This window comes from Watersipora subatra, chromosome 4 (assembly GCF_963576615.1).
Source record: "Watersipora subatra chromosome 4, tzWatSuba1.1, whole genome shotgun sequence".
Lineage (NCBI taxonomy): Eukaryota > Metazoa > Bryozoa > Gymnolaemata > Cheilostomatida > Watersiporidae > Watersipora > Watersipora subatra.
Window position 1 is genome coordinate 2,048,645 of NC_088711.1, and position 22,879 is coordinate 2,071,523.

Genomic DNA, 22,879 nt, shown 5'->3' on the forward strand with positions numbered 1-22,879 from the left:
GTAAACCAGTACATGTGTATGCAGTTCTGTAAACCAGTACATGTGTATGCAATTCTGTAAACCAGTACATGTGCATGCAGTTCTGTAAACCAGTCTATGTGTATGCAGTTCTGTAAACCAGTACATGTGTATGCAGTTCTGTAAACCAGTCTATGTGTATGCAGTTCTATAAACCAGTACATGTGTATGTAGTTCTATAAACCAGTACATGTGCATGCAGTTCTATAAACCAGTACATATGTGTGCAGTTCTGTAAACCAGTACATGTGTATGCAGTTCTGTAAACCAGTACATGTGTATGCAGTTCTGTAAACCAGTACATGCGTATGCAGTTCTCTTTCACATAGTTTCGTTCTGAAGGACTTGATTAATATTAAACAGTCCTTGACTATTGTTTTATAATCTCAAAAAAACTAGTCCGAGCTGATGAAGGAGTGAGAGAAGTGCACAGTGGTTTTGAGAATCCAAGCAAGAAACTATGGAAAACATAAAAATAATTTTATTAATTCTTTTACAAAGTAGTAAGTCGTCAAGGTGTTGGCAGGGTGACAAAATTGAAAATGTTCCAAAGTTAGGAAAACCTGAAGTAACTGAAAGTGGAAAATCTGGAGATGATAATTGAAGGCATGATGTGGAAATGTAGAAAACTATCGAACATAAAAATGAGAAGTTATATAGACACAGTTAATTTAGAGTTGATGTAGTCTCCGCTAGACTAGCTCTGTATCTCTAAGAACTTTTTTATTGGTTATTACTAATACATAAGTTTCTACATATAATTTATTTTGTGTTTATTTTTCACATAGTTCTCTATAATGTATAATAATTTTATGATATATTTACTCGCCTGAAGTATTTATGGTTATTAAACGTAATGCTATGTATTTTTATGAGAATATTTGCTTTAGCGTGTGACGGTTTTGATATACGAAGTCACAGAATTAACTAACTTTGTATGCGAAGGTATGACTTTAGCCCCAAATCCATTTGACTGTACTGTTTAACATTCATGGTTATTGGTCTAGGTGTTGACTGTACTGTAACAATAGTACACATGTCAAACGTAACATGTCCAAAGCAAATACATTGTTCTATTTTTATGTTATAGCTCTTCCTTTGGAGTGGTCCAGTCATAGTTTGATCATCAAATATGATATCTGCCAGCCAAACTAATTTATCCACTGGCCGAACTGCCGGTTGGATTTTTCAACAGCTAGGCACTCCAAATGAAGGTAAGGTGTTGGCTAATATCTCTACTTTACACATACTACCTTAATTTTATAAATGTTCAAAACTGGATTCATTGATTTTACTATTTATTTTTGATACATGGTGGTGAGTAATGGATTTCAGTTTGCAATGAAACGTTTAGCGTGGTACCAGGGCTGTATTGTCCAAAGAAAAAGTGGTCAGGAGACTTTCAATTAGTAGTTGCCGAAGGCCCGACTGGTCGTGCGGGGAGGGTCTGGGAGGGGAGCTGAAGCGCCCTCCCAGAGAAGGGGGGTTCGGGGGCCCTCCCCCGAGAAAATTTTGAGAATTAGAAGCAAAATTAAAGCGTTTTAAAGTGTATCTTGTACTATTTAAGGTGGTTATCCAGGTCCTGCCAAGGTGAGTCATTTCATGTCTTGCAAAGAGAGCTTGCTACAGAGTTACATAGTTTGAATTGTAACCATGTACACTCATACTTCGACTTACGAGCTTAATGCGTTCCGAGACTGAGCTCGTATGTCAATTTACTCGCATGTTGGCGCAATTTATTTATATATAGAACAATTAAATATGTATTGATTGGTTTCCATACTCTAAAAAATGCAAATAAAACACTCAAAACAAGATATTGTAACAGAAAGAACGTGTTGGTTATTGTCCTAACTTACCACAAGCAACAAATAAAAAATAATACAAGGAAATGTGATGAATTAAAATGTAAAATTAAATACATACAATAGCAGCTAACGCTAGCATTTGCCAGAGAGGGAGATATCCTAGGGAGTTATAGAGAGTTATCCTTCATTACAACAGTTGACTTTGATAAATTTGAATTTTATTAAAGTTTTAAAAAACAAACTTAGAAACAAACTAAAAGCAAACTTTCAATTTTAACTTAACGTAATTAAAATTTCTTCGGCGTTCATAGTTTGAAGTTTCTCGCTGGTTAGCTAATTTTTCCTTCGTTTCGCCTTCCCGACTAACCGGCCGTTTTAAGATCTAAGGACGTTTGCCTTTGTCGCCCCTTTTAACATGTTGCGATTGGGACAAACACAGGTGTCGTCACAAACGGTTAATGGTACGACCACTAGCCAACTTGTCCAAATGTTAATAATTTTGATAGATAGCACCGGCCTTTTTACATAGCATCGGTCAGTTACGCTGTCACCGGCCAATTGTCTATCTTTTATCCAATGCCTGAGCGGTCTCTCCGTCAACGATCGTGAAGATCGCTGCGCCGTTTAGAAACTATAGTTAGTCCTTTTGCGAACTAAATAAATGCCTTGAATATAATCCTTCTGTTTGATAATTGTGGATGTATTTCTGTCATATTGCTGAGCTAGCTCAATCACGCATTCCCACTTCGCATATTTTTCAATAGTTTTCCGTTTAATATAAATTGCTATTATTTGCTTTTTCTTTGCATTTCATCTTTCATTTTACTGGCAAACTTTCGGTCTACGTACAGTACTTTTAATTCACATAATTCTGCACTGAAAATCGCGCGCAAAAAAAACACGGTACAAAAGTATAACCTGAGCAGTTGGAAAATACAGAGTGATGCTGTTCTCATAAAACACCTCCGGCATACTTGGCAACTGACTCACGTGCTCGTATCTCAAACATGGCTCGTATGTTAGTGCTAAAACTTGCTTAAAAGCTGGCTCGTATCTCAAGTTTCTCGTACGTTGGAGCACTCGTAAGTTGAAGTATTACTGTATATGTATATTTACATTTATATTCATAAATATACATACATGTACATGTGTACATAGAAGATTAATTGTTATAGCTTGACACTTGTCTTTTAAAATTTAAATTTAAGAGCACCTGCTTTAGTTACATGAATAAGTATAAATAATATATTACATGCACCAAGGAAAGACAACAAATAGATTACTTGGCCTGCTTAAAACTTACTATGTTTAAATTATGGCCACCTAGGAATACAATGACCAACAAACTTGGCCTGCAAACACGAACATACATGTACATGTGTACATAGAAGATTGATTGTTATAGCTTGACACTTGTCTTTTAAAAAGCTCTTTTTCTGTCAATGTGTCCATGGCAGAAATCTTTTACAACTGATTCTGTATCTATTTCAACATCTTTATATATATATATGTAATATTAGAAGATTATTTAGACAGCCTGCCCCATGGTGTCCCTCGTCCATGTTTGGATTTGCTTCAATACAGAAATGTATCTCTCGCCAACTGCATTAGTAGCAGGCAAAACCGATACTAGATTAGTGAGCCTCTCCACTTCATCGCTAGTTGCTAGTGCGCAACGTTGCGCTAGAGCGCTAATAATTAGTAGTTGGAAATTCCAAGTGAATGAGCTTAGACTTAAATTCTTAGTAATTAGCCGCTAAAGATCACTAAAAGGTTGGGGCTGCTCAGCTGCCCAGCCGCTTCAGAGAATACGGGCCTGTGAATTTTAGTGTCACGTATGACTTCCACTATAATGTACACTGCCGATTTCGCAATTTCCGAAATTTTGACAGAAGAAAAGTGCTCCGGATGGTTCCGGAGTCTCCTAATAGGACAATACAGTACTGCGTGGTACACAATCTAGCTACATTTAACGGCTTGTAAATTTGTCAAAGGTCAAGGTGGAGTGATCTTTATATTTAGTGTAGATAAACTTGCTGCGACCTTGAACGGCTAAACTGCTGGGTGTATATGTCTACTATCGAGGGTCTCTTATCATCTGTGGCCTATCACACGCCTATTATCATATATCTCCGCGCCATCAATTTAGCTTCATGAAATTCGTAGCACAAATTTTAGGAATCTGCTGCTCAATTTTTGTGAGTGCTAGACCTACCACTTCCTACTAACCAAGTTGTTCTACCTGTTCTAGCTTTATTGCCTGAGCATGCCAAGATAAGGTGAAGATAATGCTGTTTGTTACAAGAGGATAAGTGCATGCATGTTGTGGTCCTACATTTGTAGATGCTAGGGTAGATAATTGGTTACTGATGTCGTCTCCGTGGCCTGTGCTTGCACTCATCAGTGCCTATCTTCTCATCAGCACTCAAGGACCAAAGGTTATGGAGAAGAAAAAGCCCTTTGACCTGCAATTGTATATGATAGCCTACAATTTTGTTCTCGTCATCTTATCAACGTATACTGCCATAGAGGTGCGGGTCCATACTATATATAGTACTAGTTTTAAGGAGTAGATACATTCTACCCCTTAAATGTTCTCTCTATTTACTGTACGCCAGACAAATCAGACTAAAACTAAGAACATGCCAACTGGTATTTTAAAAAATTTATTAGCCGATAATTGAAGACTTGCATTGGGCAGATTAGTTTGTGGAAAATGCGAACTAACCACAAGGCTGTGACATCGACAGCCAGATACATTTGCTGAATTTTTATGCTTTTTCACTGCGATCAATCAGTTCGAATATGCTTCATTACGAATGAAACTTTTTTGTATCTTTCTCATATCTACATTTTTATTGGAATTTTTAATACACTTTCAAATCTCTCAGCAAAATAATAATATATTCATCAACATTTAACAATGTTGTCTGTGAACCTCAAAAAACAAGAATAAATGACGCACAATAGTTTGTAGACCCTTTGCTTTGCTCTTTGACAGACCTTAGACACTCTATAACCAATTTCAGAGTCAGTGTGTACCTTGACCATATCACAGCAGCTCTCTATTGCTTGCTACGTATCCATCCTGTAGCACATTTCGTGCAAAACTACCATAATTGTTCACGATTGTGAGGAGTACGTGTTTGGAATTGGATAGGGTATTGAGGATAGGATAGGGATTGGGTATGACTTAGCACTGGTAGTATTTTTAACTGTTGATTACATACCAGCACATGATTCTCACTGGATCAAACCAACTGCCCTATAAGTGAATCCTTACGGGTTTCTCTAGCAGAGATGGACTAGCTCTAAACTAGCAATAGTAATTAGTAATGTCTTTGTCACGATCTTCCCTCCTCACTCACTGTCTGTTAATAATTAAATTGCAGTCTATAAAAAGTGTTTTACTCATATCTTATTGGAGTAACAATTCCTGTCTTAATGGAAATATAAATATTGATACAGTATTTTTCACCACGAGATGTTAACAAATTAACGGTTTAAGCTCAAGAAGTGTGTTTCTATAGATGTGCAGCTGGGAAGAGAAGTGTGTTTCTATAGATGTGCAGCTGGGCAGAGAAGTGTGTTTCTATAGATGTGCAACTGGGCAGAGAAGTGTGTTTCTATAGATGTGCAACTGGGCAGAGAAGTGTGTTTCTATAGATGTGCAACTGGGCAGAGAAGTGTTTTTATAGATGTGCAACTGGGCAGAGAAGTGTGTTTCTATAGATGTGCAACTGGGTAGAGAAGTGTGTTTCTATAGATGTGCAACTGGGAAGAGAAGTGTGTTTCTATAGATGTGCAACTGGGCAGAGAAGTGTGTTTCTATAGATGTGCAACTGGGCAGAGAAGTGTGTTTCTATAGATGTGCAACTGGGCAGAGAAGTGTGTTTCTATAGATGTGCAACTGGGTAGAGAAGTGTGTTTCTATAGATGTGCAACTGGGAAGAGAAGTGTGTTTCTATAGATGTGCAACTGGGCAGAGAAGTGTGTTTCTATAGATGTGCAACTGGGAAGAGGTGTGTTTCTATAGATGTGCAACTGGGTAGAGAAGTGTGTTTCTATAGATGTGCAACTTGGCAGAGAAGTGTGTTTCTATAGATGTGCAACTTGGCAGAGAAGTGTGTTTCTCTAGATGTGCAACTGGGCAGAGAAGTGTGTTTCTATAGATGTGCAACTGGGTATGCTTACCAACTCATGCAAATATATATGATTTCATGTCTTATGTAAATATGCCTACCGATTTATCACCAATCAGAGGCATATTGGATTTTGCCCTTAATGAATAGTTGTAGATCATTAGGCTGCTTACCTTCTATAATCTATGACCTGGTGCTGCCAGTTGTCTTAGAGCTAGGTTTGAATCCTGTGCATCACTGTTATTTCCATGAATAACTATATAGCTCGTCACATCTAAGCTTCATTCATCTAGTGAGAACCAGGGCTTCCAAAATTTTTGAATATTTAAATTTTTAGCTTTCAACAGTGCTTGTTTTAATTTCAGCTTTTTTAACTATGTGAGATAAATAAGATAACTCCATAAACTTCTGGAAATCAACTCTGTATATATATGGATGAAGCAACTCCAACAAATAGCAGTCCATGTTAGGATAAGTATTTTTATAGAATGTGGAATAAGGAGAAGTCTTTTATTATTTGTTACAGGTATTCATAGCCACGTTTCTCAACCCTCAGTTCAACGGGCCGGCATGCGCCCCCGTAGATTATTCAAACAACCCGAGTAGCATGCGAGTAAGTTACTTATATGAGATTTCTGACCGTCTGCCTTTCCTTCTCATTCGCTTTATTTGGTTACCTAGTCTCTGACTATATCTTGTTAATTTGGATTTCATTGCAGCTGCTGTCCATATGTTGGTTGTACTTAATCACCAAGTGTATTCACCTCTCCGAAACTGTAAGTATATGTACTCACTCAATAATATTTAGTTTAGTCTTAATCTGTACTAGTACATGCCTCGTTTTCTTCTTGTTGCATTGATGCCTTCTTTCAGCGCTCTATATGTGAAAACAGTTGACTATATAATTCGCTCTCCGTAACCATACGCGTGCATCATGTGACTCGTCTGTCGTATGGATACTCTTGGACTCTATATGATCTCCATAAATATTTTTCAATTTCATTCAGTTGTAAGCATTGATACGCGATGAGAATTTAATTACCAGTAAAATAAATGTTAAAAACCAGTTGTTCGTTTGTGGCGACCTCTAGGACGTCTAGGTAGTCAACAGTAACGTTAGAACTTCATATGGGGAGGTAATTCTTCAACATGCAGTGGCCACAGTGCTTCAACATGCAGTGGCAACAGTGCTCCGACATCAGGCAAACATACACTTTAGTTATTGAGTGTTTCAGCAGATTTGATGCTGAAACAGTGCAATGCTGATTTGTATTACAGAGTCTGTGCATATTGGTGCAAACGGGCAAGAGGTAGCAACTCCAACTAAAATCACCTCTTGCATCGAAAGTTATATAACTGTGATATTTTTTTCAATGTCTATTTTTTGCTTCACCTCAGTCTATACAACGCTTGCTTTAGCCAGGCACACAGAAGGATGTTCATGCTCATAGTTGTATTTCTAGTTTGGCACATGGTTATGTGTTCACTCTTATGGCCGCGTCTCTAGCTAGGTACATAGTGGATGTCTATGCTTACGCTTGTGTCTATAAATAGCAACAGTGTTGGATTGTTAACTTATCCGGTTTATGAAGTCTTTGTCTTGATGATTATTGAGTTAAAGGATTAACAAGGCTGGAAAAGTGCTTGTATATAGGGTGTCTACACTTTGAATACAAAATGAGTTTTCATTGAGCAGATCTTAACATAGGCAGTCTAATACTGGTGGTCTTAATTTGTTGTTTCATGTCCAGCTAGTTGACTGGCCAGGACATGAGCTGAATTGTGCAGGAATTGTGTGATATTGCATGTGATATTGTGTGATGTCAGTTGCCCTTGCATGTTGTATAGCGCATACACTATACACCCAGTTTTCCTGTTAGGCTGATGCATTTGACTGTAGTCATTATGTTTATTCTTGTATTATTGTATTATATAGGCAGTGTTCGTGTTGAGAAAGAAGAACAGTCAAATTAGCTTTTTACACGTGTATCACCATGCAAGCATGCCCATACTGTGGTGGATAACAGTGAAGCACTGCGGTGGTGGTTCAGGTAGGTAGTGGTGGATAATAGTGAAGCACTACGGGGTTGGTTCAGGTAGGTGGTGGTGGTTAACAGTAAAGCACTGCAGGAGTGGTTCAGGTAGGTGGTGGTGGATAACAGTGAAGCACTACAGGGGTGGTTCAGGTAGGTAGTGGTGGTTAACAGTAAAGCACTGCGGGGTTGGTTCAGGTAGGTAGTGGTGGATAACAGTAAAGCACTGCGGGGTTGGTTCAGGTAGGTGGTGGTGGATAACAGTGAAGCACTGCGGGGTTGGTTCAGGTAGGTAGTGGTAGATAACAGTGAAGCACTACAGGGTTGGTTCAGGTAGGTAGTGGTGGATAACAGTGAAGCACTGCAGGGGTGGTTCAGGTAGGTAGTGGTGGATAACAGTGAAGCACTACAGGAGTGGTTCAGGTAGGTAGTGGTGGATAACAGTGAAGCGCTGCGAGGGTGGTTAAGGTAGGTAGTGGTGGATAACAGTGAAGCACTGCGAAGGTGGTTCAGGTAGGTAGTGGTGGTTAACAGTAAAGCACTACAGGGGTGGTTCAGGTAGGTGGTGGTGGATAACAGTGAAGCACTGCGGGGTTGGTTCAGGTAGGTAGTGGTGGATAACAGTAAAGCACTGCGGTGGTGGTTCAGGTAGGTGGTGGTGGATAACAGTGAAGCACTGCGGTAGTGGTTAAGCTAGGTAGTGGTGGATAACAGTGAAGCACTGCGAGGGTGGTTCAGGTAGGTGGTGGTGGATAGCGATAAAGCATTACAGGGGTAGTTAAGGTAGGTGGTGGTGAATAACAGTAAAGCACTGCGGGGTTGGTTCAGGTAGGTAGTGGTGAATAACAGTGAAGCACTACGAGGGTGGTTCAGGTAGGTGGTGGTGGATAGCGGTAAAGCACTGCAGGGGTAGTTAAGGTAGGTGGTGGTGGATAACAGTAAAGCACTGCGGGGTTGGTTCAGGTGGGTAGTGGTGGATAACAGTGAAGCACTGAGAGGGTGGTTCAGGTAGGCGGTGGTGGATAACAGTAAAGCACTATAGGGGCCATTTCAGGTAGGTAGTGGTGGATAACAGTGAAGCACTGCGAGGGTGGTTCAGGTAGGTGGTGGTGGATAACAGTGAAGCACTGCGGGGGTGGTTCAGGTAGGTGGTGGTGGATAACAGTGAAGCACTGCGGGGGTGGTTCAGGTAGGTGGTGGTGGATAACAGTGAAGCACTATAGGGGCCGGTTCGGGTAGGTAGTGGTGGATAACAGTGAAGCGCTGCGGGGGTGGTTCAGGTAGGTAGTGGTGGATAACAGTAAAGCACTGCGGGGGGATTCAGATAGATGGTGATGAATAACAGTAAAGCACTGCGGGGTTGGTTCAGGTAGGTAGTGGTGGATAACAGAGAAGCACTGCAAGTGTGGTTAAGGTAGGTAGTGGTGGATAACAGGGAAGCACTGCAAGTGTGGTTAAGGTAGGTAGTGGTGGATAACAGTGAAGCACTGCAAGGGTGGTTCGTGTAGGTGGTGGTGGATAGCGGTAAAGCACTGCAGGGGTGGTTCAGATAGGTGACAGGAAAAGCATAACATCAACTTCAGTAACATTTTGCTTGTCCAGTCCAACATGTCCTGCCCTAGTTGCAAGAATCTGGGGTCAAACATTGCAAAGACCTGGGCACTCTGATGAGAATTTAATGCGATGAGTGAGCAGAAAAGACTGGCAGATATACTGACAAATTGTGTGCTTTTCTCAGTTTGCTGAACAGCATTAATGCAAATTCACTGCTGTCGCTTGCTCTGGAATGTTCAGGAGTGCATAGTCACGTTTATTGCTCTTGTGTGTAGTTTTTGTACCTTTTTTGTACGCATTGTACCTTATGCGGCATCAGTTTTAGCGTCCTATCAGATGCATTAGACACCAGGATTGGAAAAAACCATGATTTTTATATTAAAAAGACCGAGTAAACTAGGTTATTTTGGTTTAAACCGTTTTTTATGGTTTATATAAATTGACCAAGCTTTTTGCAATTTCAAGTCTAATTAACATTACTTCCTATAGCTGCATGATTGAGTATTGAACATAAATATGTGGAATCATCTGTTAAAGATGGTACTGTGGGAGTTGTTATAAGAAATTAAGAGAAAAAACATGGAAATTTCAGAATGAACCTTTAATCAAACATGAATGAAGAAATACAGAGTAGAAATCTTATCACATAAAGTGAATATATTACATACAACGCTATGTATAAGTAGGAATTTTAATCCCAATGATTAACTGTGTGGTACTGAAGGGCAGATCACAGTGATCTACATTTACTAAAATTGAAGCAAAAAAGTTGTAAATCCGTAAGAGTAGTAGTAGATACAATATGTGACTGAATATGTACTTAGATATTTTGGTCATATGATACATAAATACAAGTTTCCCAGCTTTCTCTGTGCCCAGTCTATTTTTGACTTTTGAATGGACCAACCCAAATGTTGATAATATCCGCTCAATACTAGCACTAGAGTTGATTTTTTGAAACACAAAATACTTGATAAACTGAATTCTAACAATCCAACCACTTTGGCTTGTGCCCACTAAATGGAGTATTAGTTTAAAAGCCTAAAGCTTTTGCCCAAAAGGATGGTCAGTATTGTTTTAATATCTAATTATAAGCAATCCTTTCTCACTGGCCAGATTTGAAAAAGTTTTCATTGATTATTAGAGACAATGATGGGATTAGTATATTTCATATGGTTTTTATATATCACCAGTACAAGTAATGGGTTCATCCTGTCACTAATGAAATAATAGAAAAAAATATTAAGAAAAAAGTAAGTTTTCAGCAATAGCGCCATAAATTTATTTTGTGCGATGCTCTCCTCAGGCGCCATTTGACTAAAACCGTCAAACCGTGCCTGAGGAGTGCATCGCTCGAAACAAATTTGTAGCGCTATTGCTGAAAATTTAATTTCTTAATATTTTTTTCTATTATATATATTAATTAATTATATTAATGCAACTTATATATACGTGTATATACATAGGTTGCATTAATTTAATCAATTTTTTTTATTTCATTATATATTTGAACTTTGGCATTTGGTTATTTTTGCTTACGAAATTGTAACGTTTTGAGGGACTCGATACATTATTGCCGGAATTACTTCATTTGTTTAGACAAATGTTTGCTCAAGTGTTACGTTGTGCCTAGAGACATTGTGCCTACACTATTTGTACTTAGAGACATTGCGCCTACACTATTTGTACATAGAGACATTGTGCCTACACCATTTGTACATAGAGACATTGTGCCTACACTATTTGTACATAGAGACATTGTGCCTACACTATTTGTACCTAGAGACATTGTGCCTACACTATTTGTACCTAGAGACATTGCGCCTACACTATTTGTACCTAGAGACATTGTGCCTACACTATTTGTACATAGAGACATTGTGCCTACACTATTTGTACATAGAGACATTGCGCCTACACTATTTGTACATAGAGACATTGTGCCTACACCATTTGTACATAGAGACATTGTGCCTACACTATTTGTACATAGAGACATTGTGCCTACACTATTTGTACATAGAGACATTGTGCCTACACTATTTGTACATAGAGACATTGTGCCTACACTATTTGTACCTAGAGACATTGTACCTACAATATTTGTACCTAGAGACATTGCGCCTACACTATTTGTACCTAGAGACATTGTGCCTACACTATTTGTACCTAGAGACATTGTGCCTACACTATTTGTACATAGAGACATTGTGCCTACAATATTTGTACCTAGAGACATTGTGCCTACACTATTTGTACATAGAGACATTGTGCCTACACTATTTGTACATAGAGACATTGTGCCTACACTATTTATACCTAGAGACGATCACAAGTCGAGGTTTGACCGTAATAAACACTAGTCAAGGTTTGATTAGTAGATGGATTTTTATTTTTCATTGCTTTCTTTGATGTATAGAATTAGGAGGCAGTTTCATATATAATTGACTGTTTAGTAAAACAGCTCCAAGGAGAAACGGTTCATTGAACATTTAAATTTTTAGTAAATTGATGAGAGCAAGTGTCAACGTGAGATTTGTTGTAGCTTATTTCCCGGTGCTTATAAACTCCAGCGTGCATGGAGTCATGTACTTCTACTACTTGATGGCAGCGATGGGTGAGTGGACGCGCCCCTACCTCTGGTGGAAGAGATATATCACTCTAATGCAGATGGTCAGTATTATCAATCTATCTACTTTAACAGAGAAGTTGAGAATTTAAAATAGTTTGTCTTAAGGAAACAGGCCAGGTTAATTTTATTAACCAACTAGAATACTGTCCGTATTGCAATATCCATTATGGAGTTAGGTGGTGTCAGTCTTGATCTTGCTTGTGTCAGTTACTAGGCTTGCAAAATATTAATTGCTCATACTAACAAAAAATCTATTGTCTTTGATCAATCTCATTTGTGACACTGTTGGTATTATGATATTTGTATTAAAGTGTGTATTAGTCATACTGATCCGTTGCCTGCGGGAGTCGACCATGAAACTAGCAAGGGGTGGGACTTGGGGAAACTACAAGGAGTGGAGCTCAGTGAAACTAAGCTAGGGGTGGGACTTAGATCAACTACAAGGAGTGGAGCTCAGTGAAATTAGCAAGGGGTGGGACTTGGGGAAACTACAAGGAGTGGAGCTCAGTGAAACTAAGCTAGGGGTGGGACTTAGGTCAACTACAAGGAGTGGAGCTCAGTGAAATTAAGCTAGGGGTGGGACTTAGATCAACTACAAGGAGTGGAGCTCAGTGAAACTAAGCTAGGGGTGGGACTTAGGTCAACTACAAGGAGTGGAGCTCAGTGAAATTAAGCTAGGGGTGGGACTTAGATCAACTACAAGGAGTGGAGCTCAGTGAAATTAAGCTAGGGGTGGGACTTGGGGAAACTACAAGGAGTGGAGCTCAGTGAAATTAAGCTAGGGGTGGGACTTAGGTCAACTACAAGGAGTGGAGCTCAGTGAAACTAAGCTAGGGGTGGGACTTAGGTCAACTACAAGGAGTGGAGCTCAGTGAAATTAAGCTAGGGGTGGGACTTAGATCAACTACAAGCAGTGGAGCTCAGTGAAACTAAGCTAGGGGTGGGACTTAGGTCAACTACAAGGAGTGGAGCTCAGTGAAATTAAGCTAGGGGTGGGACTTAGGTAAACTAGCAAAGGACGAATAGTCATTACCAGTCTTTGTACATTCAGGAGCCTCATCGGAAGCTGCCTGTGAATTCTGCATCCTAGTTTGTTAATTTAAGCTTTTCCATGTGAAGAGGGCCCATTTCATTAGAGCTTCTTGGGTGCTGAACAAATACAATCTTGCTTTTGGCTTGGAAACATTTAGAGCTTGTCAACAAACTTGTCAACATTTTGTGGTACAAACTTTAATATCTTGACATTTCAAGTTAATCTATTTCAATATCTGCCTTGAAATCTTCGTCTGTTGATGCAGATATTTTTATGTCTGTATACTATTACCTCTCCACATGACCTTTACAGTATTACCTCTCCACATATTCTTTACACTATTAGTTCTCCACACAGTCATTTAAAAAGAAGATTGTATCTCATACCTAGACGCAAAAGCACTTTCAGCAGTCACCACACTTCATCTTTAGCTCAGTTTTAGTTGCAAAGTTTCGTACACATTTGTTGGTTTCCCCACAATTCCTTCCAGCCCAGGAACATTTTCCTCTCTCATGGGTGTTGCAGCTGTGCTTTCAGCTCTCTCATCCTAATAAAAGTTATCCTATACATTGGACTTGTGATGCAGCAATAATGGCTAGCGACCATAACAGTACTGTTGATGTACATTTGATTATAAGCAGTTAGTATTTAAACTTTTATTTCTATTCAAGGGTGCAACCTGCCAGCTTTAGCGCTGACTTTGCAGATTTTACCTCTGCTTTCTTTGCTCTTTGTCAAAGCACCCTCAACAGTGAAGGCCTGCATATTTGTCTGTGGCAATTACATTGCTCTGTATTTGTAGGTTCAGTTTTGGGTGGTTGCCATACACATTCTCCACTCTATCTACCTTGACTGTGGCTACCCTAAAGGCTACCAGTGGCTCCTCGTGGCATTTCTTATAACCCAGAAGGTCCTCTTCATGAACTTCTACCTCAAGGCCTACAACAACTCCGCTGCTCGAGCATCAAAGAAAGGCAGTTCCAAGAATGAGTGAGGTGGTTGCGACAGCAACGGCAGCAGCTCTATACTCTGTTGCTTCAGCCAATCACACTCACTCTCTGCTTGACTATTAACCTCCCTAATTCGCTTTGGCTTCTCTCGACTGCTCACCAACGTTTATTATACTCATGCGTAGCTATTGATTTGGTATTGATGATTGTTCCATGATTTGTAGGCGTCTGTCTCCATGGATTCACTAAAAGGAGCACTTGCAGTTTACTGCCTTTTTACATACCTTGTGATGTTGTATTTAGAGCTACTGTATGTTACAATCATATTCTTAGACGGCCTGTTTCTAGTTGCCTCCTCCATAGAGTCATAGAGTCAATCTCTTGTCTTTCTCTATTTTTACACTTGAATTATGTAAGGCATCTATTTTGAGACGATTGTTTTTACTGGTTTCTTAAATACATACACATTTGTAATATGCCAAATTTGTATTTTGCCATCTTAAATTGCTGCCAAGTTGATATGGTCAATAAATAAGTGCTTATAGAGTGCTGCCTAGATTGAGTAACAATCATACACTGTGGTACATTGTCTTAGCCTCAGAATGTGATATTCAGCTCACGTTTTCTCTGTCAGCCAATATGAGCAGTTGGTTGAACAATGCTTTTCTGCATATATGCCCAGGAGCTTCTGGTAGGAATCATATATAAGTAGTAGCTTTGTTCCAATGAGAGCATGATCACAGCGCTTGGTACCCTTTTTAGATAAGTAGGCCTAAGTACAGCAAATAGCCACTGCAATTCCACTCTCCCTTGTCCGATAAATACATGTAGACAGAATTAACTGCTTTGCAGGTTGGTGAAAGTGTGAATTGGCATCCCAGTGTTTATAATTGCTGGGTGGTAAGTGTGAATTGGGACAACAGTGTTTATAATTGCTGGGTGGTAAGTGTGAATTGGGACAACAGTGTTTATAATTGCTGGTTGGTAAGTGTGAATTGGGACAAGTGTTTATAATTGCTAGTTGGTAAGTGTGAATTGGGACAACAGTGTTTATAATTGCTGGTTGGTAAGTGTGATTTGGGACAACAGTGTTTATCATTGCTGTTTGGTAAGTGTGAATTGGGACAACAGTGTTTATAATTGCTGGTTGGTAAGTGTGAATTGAGACACCAGTGTTTATTATTGCTGGATGGTAAGTGTGAATTGGGACAACAGTGTTTATAATTGCTGGTTGGTAAGTGTGAATTGGGACAACAGTGTTTATAATTGCTGGTTGGTAAGTGTGAATTGGGACAACAGAGTTTATAATTGCTGGTTGGTAAGTGTGAATTGGGACAACAGTGTTTATAATTGCTGACAATAATCATAACGATGGTTAATTCGATCATGCTAAAGCTGATATTTTTACAAATTTACGGACTAAGAGTAGACCCAATATAGTTTTCTCTCGTTAATTTTGTGAGGGAATTATGTCTGTCAATATTAAAACAGAATGCAAATGTGTAACATCCAAGATGTGAAGAGGTAGGCGCTTGCTATGATCTACTGCTCAAAAGGTAGAGTTTGATGAGCATTAGATGAATATATAATTGTATAAGTTACATATCACATTCAAATCTACAAAATAAACAAAATCTTCCTATTATTGCTATTTGCATTTCAAAGGCTTTGGGCTCATAAATACATGCACATATAAGAGATACACTAGGCCTCTTATGCAACTTTGGAAACCTTGTCCTAAGTTGTTTGAACAACTATGCAACAAGCCATTATGTGAATTTGTTTATTATAAACAAATTCCCACAATGGCTTGTTGCAGGATTCACATGGGAGATTTTTGTGGGTTCACATGTGGTTTCCAATTGTAAATAGCATTGGACACTGCTGAAGATTCACATGGTAACTTAATTTCTTGAATAAAATGGGCCAAAATGGGAATTATTGGTCGCTCAGGCAAAGCTTATTTCATAGGTGAAATTTATAAACAATCTATTTCGGCATAGATGACGTTTAGAGCGCCTATTGTTAAATCGAAACAGTCATGTTTTGATACAAGATTCTCGGGAATTTCGATGGGAAATATTGTGAAAAAATGTCGGCAGTGTTCTTCTCTTCATTGGAAGAGGCCAACAGTTTTATAAGAAAAGAGGAGCTACGAACAAAGCAGGGAAGAATTTCTCGCAGACTATAGCATTTGGTGGTACGTAGATCAATGTTGGGGCAAGAATACTTGGTTGGAGTTGGCAACTGATTCCGAATATGTAGTCAATATATTGGAGTAAATCCTATTCTATACTTTAGAGAAACCAAAAAAAGACATCATCATTTCAGTAATTGTCTTGGCTGGCAGCTATTCCTTGAATCATTTACCTGTGCAAATAATTTTACTGACATCCCATTGGTCGTCATCTAAGCAGAAATAGATTGTTTATAAATTTCACTAATCAGGATCATGTTATGTTATATAGCCTGTACATGATGCCTCTAAATAAGCCTCCTCAAATGCGGCACGCTTTCTTACCATGCCAATCTATGCCAGTCAATGCCCAGTATGTATAGTCAACCCAATCATTGTCGCCGCTGGCCATCGACCTATCGCGCTTGCTAAGCTCGCAGAACACAAGCTATTTACAGCAGTTGGAACTGCGCTAATTTACCGGCTTACCGACCAGCCGGTGAACGCATTTACACAAATTAATAAAAGGGGTAGTACCTGTATAATTACTTTATAGTATGTTATTAAAACACAATAAAATGTAATTTATATTAAATATATCATATGAAAAACTTATTAATATTACATTAATAAATTTATTATTTTAAAAAATATAAATTCAATTGTTATACAATGATAATGATTGAACGTACGCACAATGGTGTCATTCCTTCAAGAACAACTTTTGAAGCGAGGCTCAAGGGAAGTTACATCACCTTGTCGTCAGTTGAGCCGTTAAAAGGTCTATTTATTTGGCTGCAGGTAGGGATTTAACGTAATTGCTTGTCACTAGTGTCATTACAGAGTCGCTAACTCAGAATCAGTAAGTAAAGCTTTTATTTGGCGTTTCAAGTTATTGAATCCGTTATGAATACAGAAATTAACGATAAATATCGCTGAATTACAAGTGCAATGCCAAGGCATACGTCGAACACTTTTAATATACATATTCTGTCAAAAGCGTGGCGTAGCAGGAGAACATGTACGACAGAAAATGAGTGAATTTAAGATTTTAAATTTCTCTATATCACGGCAAATAACAGCAACCATAACCTAAAACAAATTTGAATATGTGTATTGTTCTATTGTATAAAGGTTATCAATCGTGCTCTTTTCTAAGCCCCTCTACATTGTTTAACATACCTCCACAGAGTGAAATAAAAACATTTTTTGTAATCTAACATGTTCCTAGTGATTATGGTAGGTATGAGAGTAACTCTAACCGTGTTGGTAAATAATTACTTCCATTTGAATTTTCCATCGAAAGCATAACCTTAGATGCGTTTTCACTTCGGACTGACAAGATTTCTCTTCTCTATTTTATTTTGCTACGTCCTTGTGTAAGTTTATCCTACACATTACTTTTGTTTTGCTGCATTTTCTGAAGTCCGAATATCAATACGTAAAATTAAGTACATGAAAGCAAGCTAATATACACTTTCATTGGAAACTTAATCATCTGAATGAAGCTAAATAATTTTTCATTGGTTGAACTGTGTAAGAAACTTCCAAATCAAACTTTAATGCTCCTAGAAAGGCTTCGAAAAGTTAAATTTTGGACTTCAAAAGGTATGGCACTGCTGGTCTGTTGTCTATCTGCCATGTCCCTATTGCTAATAGCAATTTTAAGTGTTTATTCATTATGTTCTTAATAATACTCGCATGTATAGCATTATTAGTTGCAAGAAAAAATTTGCTGTATTGATCTACTAAAATTTTATACACAGGTCAAGGTCATCCAGCTTATTCTCATTTTGTAATAGTAGTTGTTACAGCCATCAATTTGCTCTACATTATTAACTCTATATTGAATTTTTTGCATGCCACTTTTTCGTATCAACTGTGACACACTTTCTATTACTGATACCTTTGTGCAACCTATACAAAGCAATAAAAATGTGTTACTTATATGATAGCGATGCTAGTATGTCACCAAAAAAGGTATTGAGCTTTTAAGAGCTTGTAATCACATTTTCACATATTTTGCACCTACAACACCACAGAGTAAGACATGGTGTATATTTTGATACCAAATAACTGTAATGTGAATTTTGTTGCAAGTCAACCTTTAACAATGATTTCATACATTTTATCCAGTCTGCTGTTCATTATGATTCTCTTGATTTTTGTGCTACCGCTAATAACTCTTTTGCACATCTAGAGCACTTTTTGACAGTGTATAAATTAACAGTCACGCTTGGGTAAAGAAATTGGAATGTTATTTACAGAATACTGGAGGCAATGAACATAGGTCTTCCTGTTGTTCAGCCTTTGTTAGGCATACTAATGATCAACTAGCTCGTCATCAATTTTTTTATTGTGACGGTGTAGCGAGTCGCTCTTGTGCAAACCACATACAAATTAGGAATTATTTTTGTACATGTAGCTACTAACAGTTAATTACTCTTTCAACTCGTCACTGTTGGATTGCGTGTCAATTTCTGTTTCTGATGTATTAGTTCAGTGGCTCAGTTGATTGTGCTTAGCCCTCATTCAGTTAAAAGGTAGGTCGTGTCACTTGCTTCAGTATCGTCGCAATTTCACCGCTTGCAACCTTATAATCATGTTTTGTTAAGTTCAGTAGCGGGCGAATAATTGCTTCGAACCGCATAACATTCTTGTATCCTAACATACTCCTACATTTTATTGAATTTTATCATTATTGAAGTTGAATGATATACCAACAGTACGGTTGACAAAAGTGTTTCATCTTTGTTGTGAGTTGAACACGAGTGCTGATCACCGATAAATAAAATGTTTAAAACCTGTTGAAAATCATTTTGACCACAAATCCTGCTTCGACACAATTGCACCATGATTGCAGTTGTTCTGACAAGTTTCATGTTTTAAAAAATACTAACAGTACTTTAAGGACTGCAGTTAAATGGCTATATTAATTAATGACCATATAATTGTTGATACAAATGCAATAAGATTCGATAAAATCTGTTGTCCGTCATGCTATACAAAGATGAAATCTTTGTATAGAATTCGCAATGACATTAATGAGCATCGTTTTTGTGTTAACTTTAAAATGGCTAAAAATATATTCATTGGATGTTGGCTGGTTTGGTTATCTTAGAAACAAAAATGGGAGAAGAAGATACTATTGAAGGAAATGCAGCAAAAGGAAAGAAAATATTTGTTCAGAAATGTGCCCAGTGTCATACTGTGGAGAAGACTGGCAAGCATAAGACCGGTCCGAACCTGCATGGACTGATAGGAAGAAAAACCGGGCAAGCTCAAGGCTTCCAATATACGAAGGCCAATCAGGACAAGGGTGAGTTATGTATATTCTTCATGAGTACTGAAGTTTACGTTGCTCGTGTAATTTCATTCAAATAGTAGTCTGATGGTAGAATTCCTCAAGTGCTTACACTGTAGTAGGAGATGCTTTCCATCAGATGCCTGTGCCAGCTAATTCAATACAGTCATACCTCGACCAGCGAGCTTAATACGTTCTAGGGCTGAACTCGTATGTCAGCGTACTTGTGTCTCAAGCCATTATTTCCTATATAAAATAACTAAATACAAATTAATTCATTACCATACTCTGAAAAAAACAAAACAGAATATTACAGTGGAAAAAACGTTTTTCAACTGTCGTAATTTAGTACGTACACTTAAAAAGTAACAAATACCTATTTAGTTTGTTAAAATATGCAGGTTTTTACCTTCGAGACCGAGGTAGAGGCTAACAGCGGTCAGAGAGACTTGACAGCAATATGCTCGGTACACTGAACTTTTGTGAGACTACATAACAGGAACTTTAAATTTAACTTAAATAAATTTAGCATGCTAAATACACATTTCAAGCAGCTGTTTTAATCTTTAAATTTTTTTTATCACCTCTGGTTAGGCGCTTTTTGCCTCGCATTTACTATAACAATTACTCGACCTTTTAAACATTTTTTTCAAGCTTATTTGAGGAGAAAGATCCCGCGATGCTGTTCTCAAAAGCGGTCCCTCACACACTTGGTCATATAGTGTCCATCGAGAACCGGCTCGTATCTCAAAGATTACTCGTATCTCAAAGAAGAACCTTGTTCAAAATGCTTTTTGTATTGCATATATGTTGGGCCACTCGTATGTCGAGGTATGACTGTAGTCTTCTTCAATTCACCCTCATTATTATCGACATGCTTTCATCATGCTTGATTTCTTCATTCTATTGACAATATTGGAGTATTACTGTGCCCACAAAATGATGGCAATGAAGTGCTACTTCCGTCCAAATGTTGTTCATTGAATTGTTAGCTATCTGTCGACTGAAGTGCAAAATGCTGGGATATGTGGAGTATTATTTTTTTAATATTACTTTAGCTTTTTCGCCAGAATTACGGGCTGGGACTTATGTGTAATTGGCTCATTTAGTATTGAAATACAAGTGGAATATTATGGCTTGTCTGGAAAAGTTTTGATCATGAAACAAACTTTATATGGATTGTTGATTAAATCTAGGAATTACTTGGGGCAAAGATACTCTGTGGATTTACCTTGAGAATCCGAAGAAATACATTCCTGGAACCAAGATGGTGTTTGCTGGACTAAAGAAGAAACAAGAGAAAGCAGACCTGATAGCTTATCTGAAGTCAGCATCCGCTAAGTAGGCAAGCTGTTGATCCCGAACCCAACACTGCACTCTTTTTCGATTTGTGCTCAGATGCTCGCTACTTTTCCATCTCATTGGTTACAGATGTACAACCTTCATCCGTTTATGACTATTTGAGATACTATATTTGTAGTCGTTTGCATTGTTTAAACTCTCTAGGTAATTTTTAAACCCCTGCCATATCTAATTTGAAATTGTGCAAGGTTGTATTTTTACATTTTATTCTGTCTGCAGTTCAAGTTGAATGCAAATGGCATACAATATTGCTTTGTTTGAAGATATTGATATCCATGAGGTTTGTGTATGTATTCAGTGAAATATATGATGTTATATTTATATATTATCACTATTAACCAAGCATTGTTCTGTATTGTTGTCTTGTGTTGAAAATGTAGGTCATATAGGTAGCAGAAAACCAGCTCGATTAGACCACTGTTGACAAAGCTGACACCTCAATGCCAGTTCACTTCTTAGTTACCAAGGTGCTACATAGTCAAACACACCAATAAACGGCACTATGTACACTTGAGTTTAGGTCACTACTACCAGTTAGAAATATGTTACTTGCTGGACCAGTTTTTCAATTCTGTATACGTATTAATATTAGTAATATTTAGCCAAAACACATTGTGGATAAATGCTTTTTATGTAATACTGCCTAGAAAATAGATTGATCTTTCGAAGTCATCTTTAATGTAACTGAATGTAAACTGCTTCACTCGTGGTTGCTAACCTTGTTCAAGGTACTGAACCCGTAAGTATCATATAGTGTAAACTCATCAAACCCTCCATGGTTTGAAACATGATGTAGGTCAATGGAATAAATAGGTCAACAGAGAGAACATGAAGTTCACTTACATGGGAACATCTATACATGTCATATTTTTTTAATTTGCATGTATGTGTACCATATTTTAAATCTAAAATATAATATATTAATGCACACACCGCAGCAATTCATTTTCAATAGGATTGAAAGCTAGACTGGTTTTGATGGTCACAATTAGCATTTTTTCTGCTACCTTATGGTGTGTCACCTCCTCAGAACATCTGAGAGTGTCGAGTCAAACCCATAGTATTGGATTTAATATAGATTGAAAGCCACTGCACTCAACCATTACAGGGTCAATTACATATCAGGTTAATATGTTGACATAAAGATGGTGATGCTTTTCTCAACTATGGTAATATAGTTGAGAATATGGTAATAACTGGTGATGCACGTGAAGATTCACAGTTTCATGTGTATCACCAGTTATAGCTAAAACTCACGAATAATGTTATAACATCTGCTCATAGACATGCCCTATAAAACAGACGTTGGTCTTTTGCCACTTAATATGAAAACATTATCAAATTTTAAAATGGCTTTATTATTTTAGAAAGACACTTGCAATTTTTGAAAATCAACCCCATTTGAGCTGGGTATTTTGTGATAAGAGTATTTTGAGCATTTTGCTTACTTGGCTTCAACCATTTATCTGAAACAAGTTACTAAAAATTGAGATGATATAAGTGTCTTACACAAAATACAGTATTGATTTCTTAGCATTAAGCTAAAGCAAACTTCTTTCTCGATGTTGTAACAAGTTTGTGACCTCACAAATGTCAATTTAGATACGTGCATATAAACATCTTTGGTACGTGTATAAAGTATTCATATAAAATCTCAAATACTATATATTTTAAACAATGTATCGAGTCACGTAAAAGTATACTTATATTACATTTCTCATATTGGTTAATAACGATTGTTCTATACAATACGAGTTGTACAGTTATAAATTAGTGGAAAAGGACTCAGAAATAATAACTACTGAGAGTAGCTGCCAAACCGTTTGAAATTTGTTGTCATAGATATGCATAACTATTTCACAGAGAT

General features: G+C 37.8%; 2 protein-coding genes across 3 annotated transcripts in view; both read left to right on the forward strand.

The window, feature by feature from the left end:
* LOC137394609 (very long chain fatty acid elongase 4-like) overlaps positions 1 to 14,717 on the forward strand; it is a 37,417-nt gene extending 22,700 nt beyond the window's left edge. The window contains exons 2-8 of the mRNA XM_068081346.1: positions 1,109 to 1,232; positions 4,170 to 4,357; positions 6,495 to 6,581; positions 6,688 to 6,744; positions 7,905 to 8,019; positions 12,101 to 12,228; positions 14,023 to 14,717. Of these exons, the coding sequence (XP_067937447.1) occupies positions 1,151 to 1,232; positions 4,170 to 4,357; positions 6,495 to 6,581; positions 6,688 to 6,744; positions 7,905 to 8,019; positions 12,101 to 12,228; positions 14,023 to 14,214 (849 nt within the window). The 5' untranslated portion in view covers positions 1,109 to 1,150 and the 3' untranslated portion in view covers positions 14,215 to 14,717. The remainder of the gene's footprint in view (positions 1 to 1,108; positions 1,233 to 4,169; positions 4,358 to 6,494; positions 6,582 to 6,687; positions 6,745 to 7,904; positions 8,020 to 12,100; positions 12,229 to 14,022) is intronic.
* Positions 14,718 to 17,091: 2,374 nt separating this feature from the next.
* On the forward strand, positions 17,092 to 21,335 carry LOC137392900 (cytochrome c-like). Of its 2 annotated transcripts, none has more exons than XM_068079258.1 (3): positions 17,092 to 17,147; positions 19,468 to 19,665; positions 20,847 to 21,335. In XM_068079258.1, exons 2-3 carry the CDS (start codon positions 19,476 to 19,478, stop codon positions 20,993 to 20,995), a joined length of 339 nt encoding a protein of 112 aa, XP_067935359.1. In that variant the 5' UTR covers positions 17,092 to 17,147; positions 19,468 to 19,475; the 3' UTR covers positions 20,996 to 21,335. The 2 variants fall into 2 exon arrangements, with proteins under 2 accessions (XP_067935359.1, XP_067935360.1); XM_068079259.1 differs by having other exon boundaries at positions 17,117 to 17,208.
* Positions 21,336 to 22,879: the final 1,544 nt, after the last annotated feature.

Bases quoted from the DNA above. Each gene is read 5' to 3' on its own strand.
- LOC137392900 (XM_068079258.1), top strand. From the start codon at position 19,476: ATGGGAGAAGAAGATACTATTGAAGGAAATGCAGCAAAAGGAAAGAAA. The intron at 19,666-20,846 runs GTGAGTTATGTA...GATTAAATCTAG, and splicing joins GAAGGCCAATCAGGACAAGG to GAATTACTTGGGGCAAAGAT.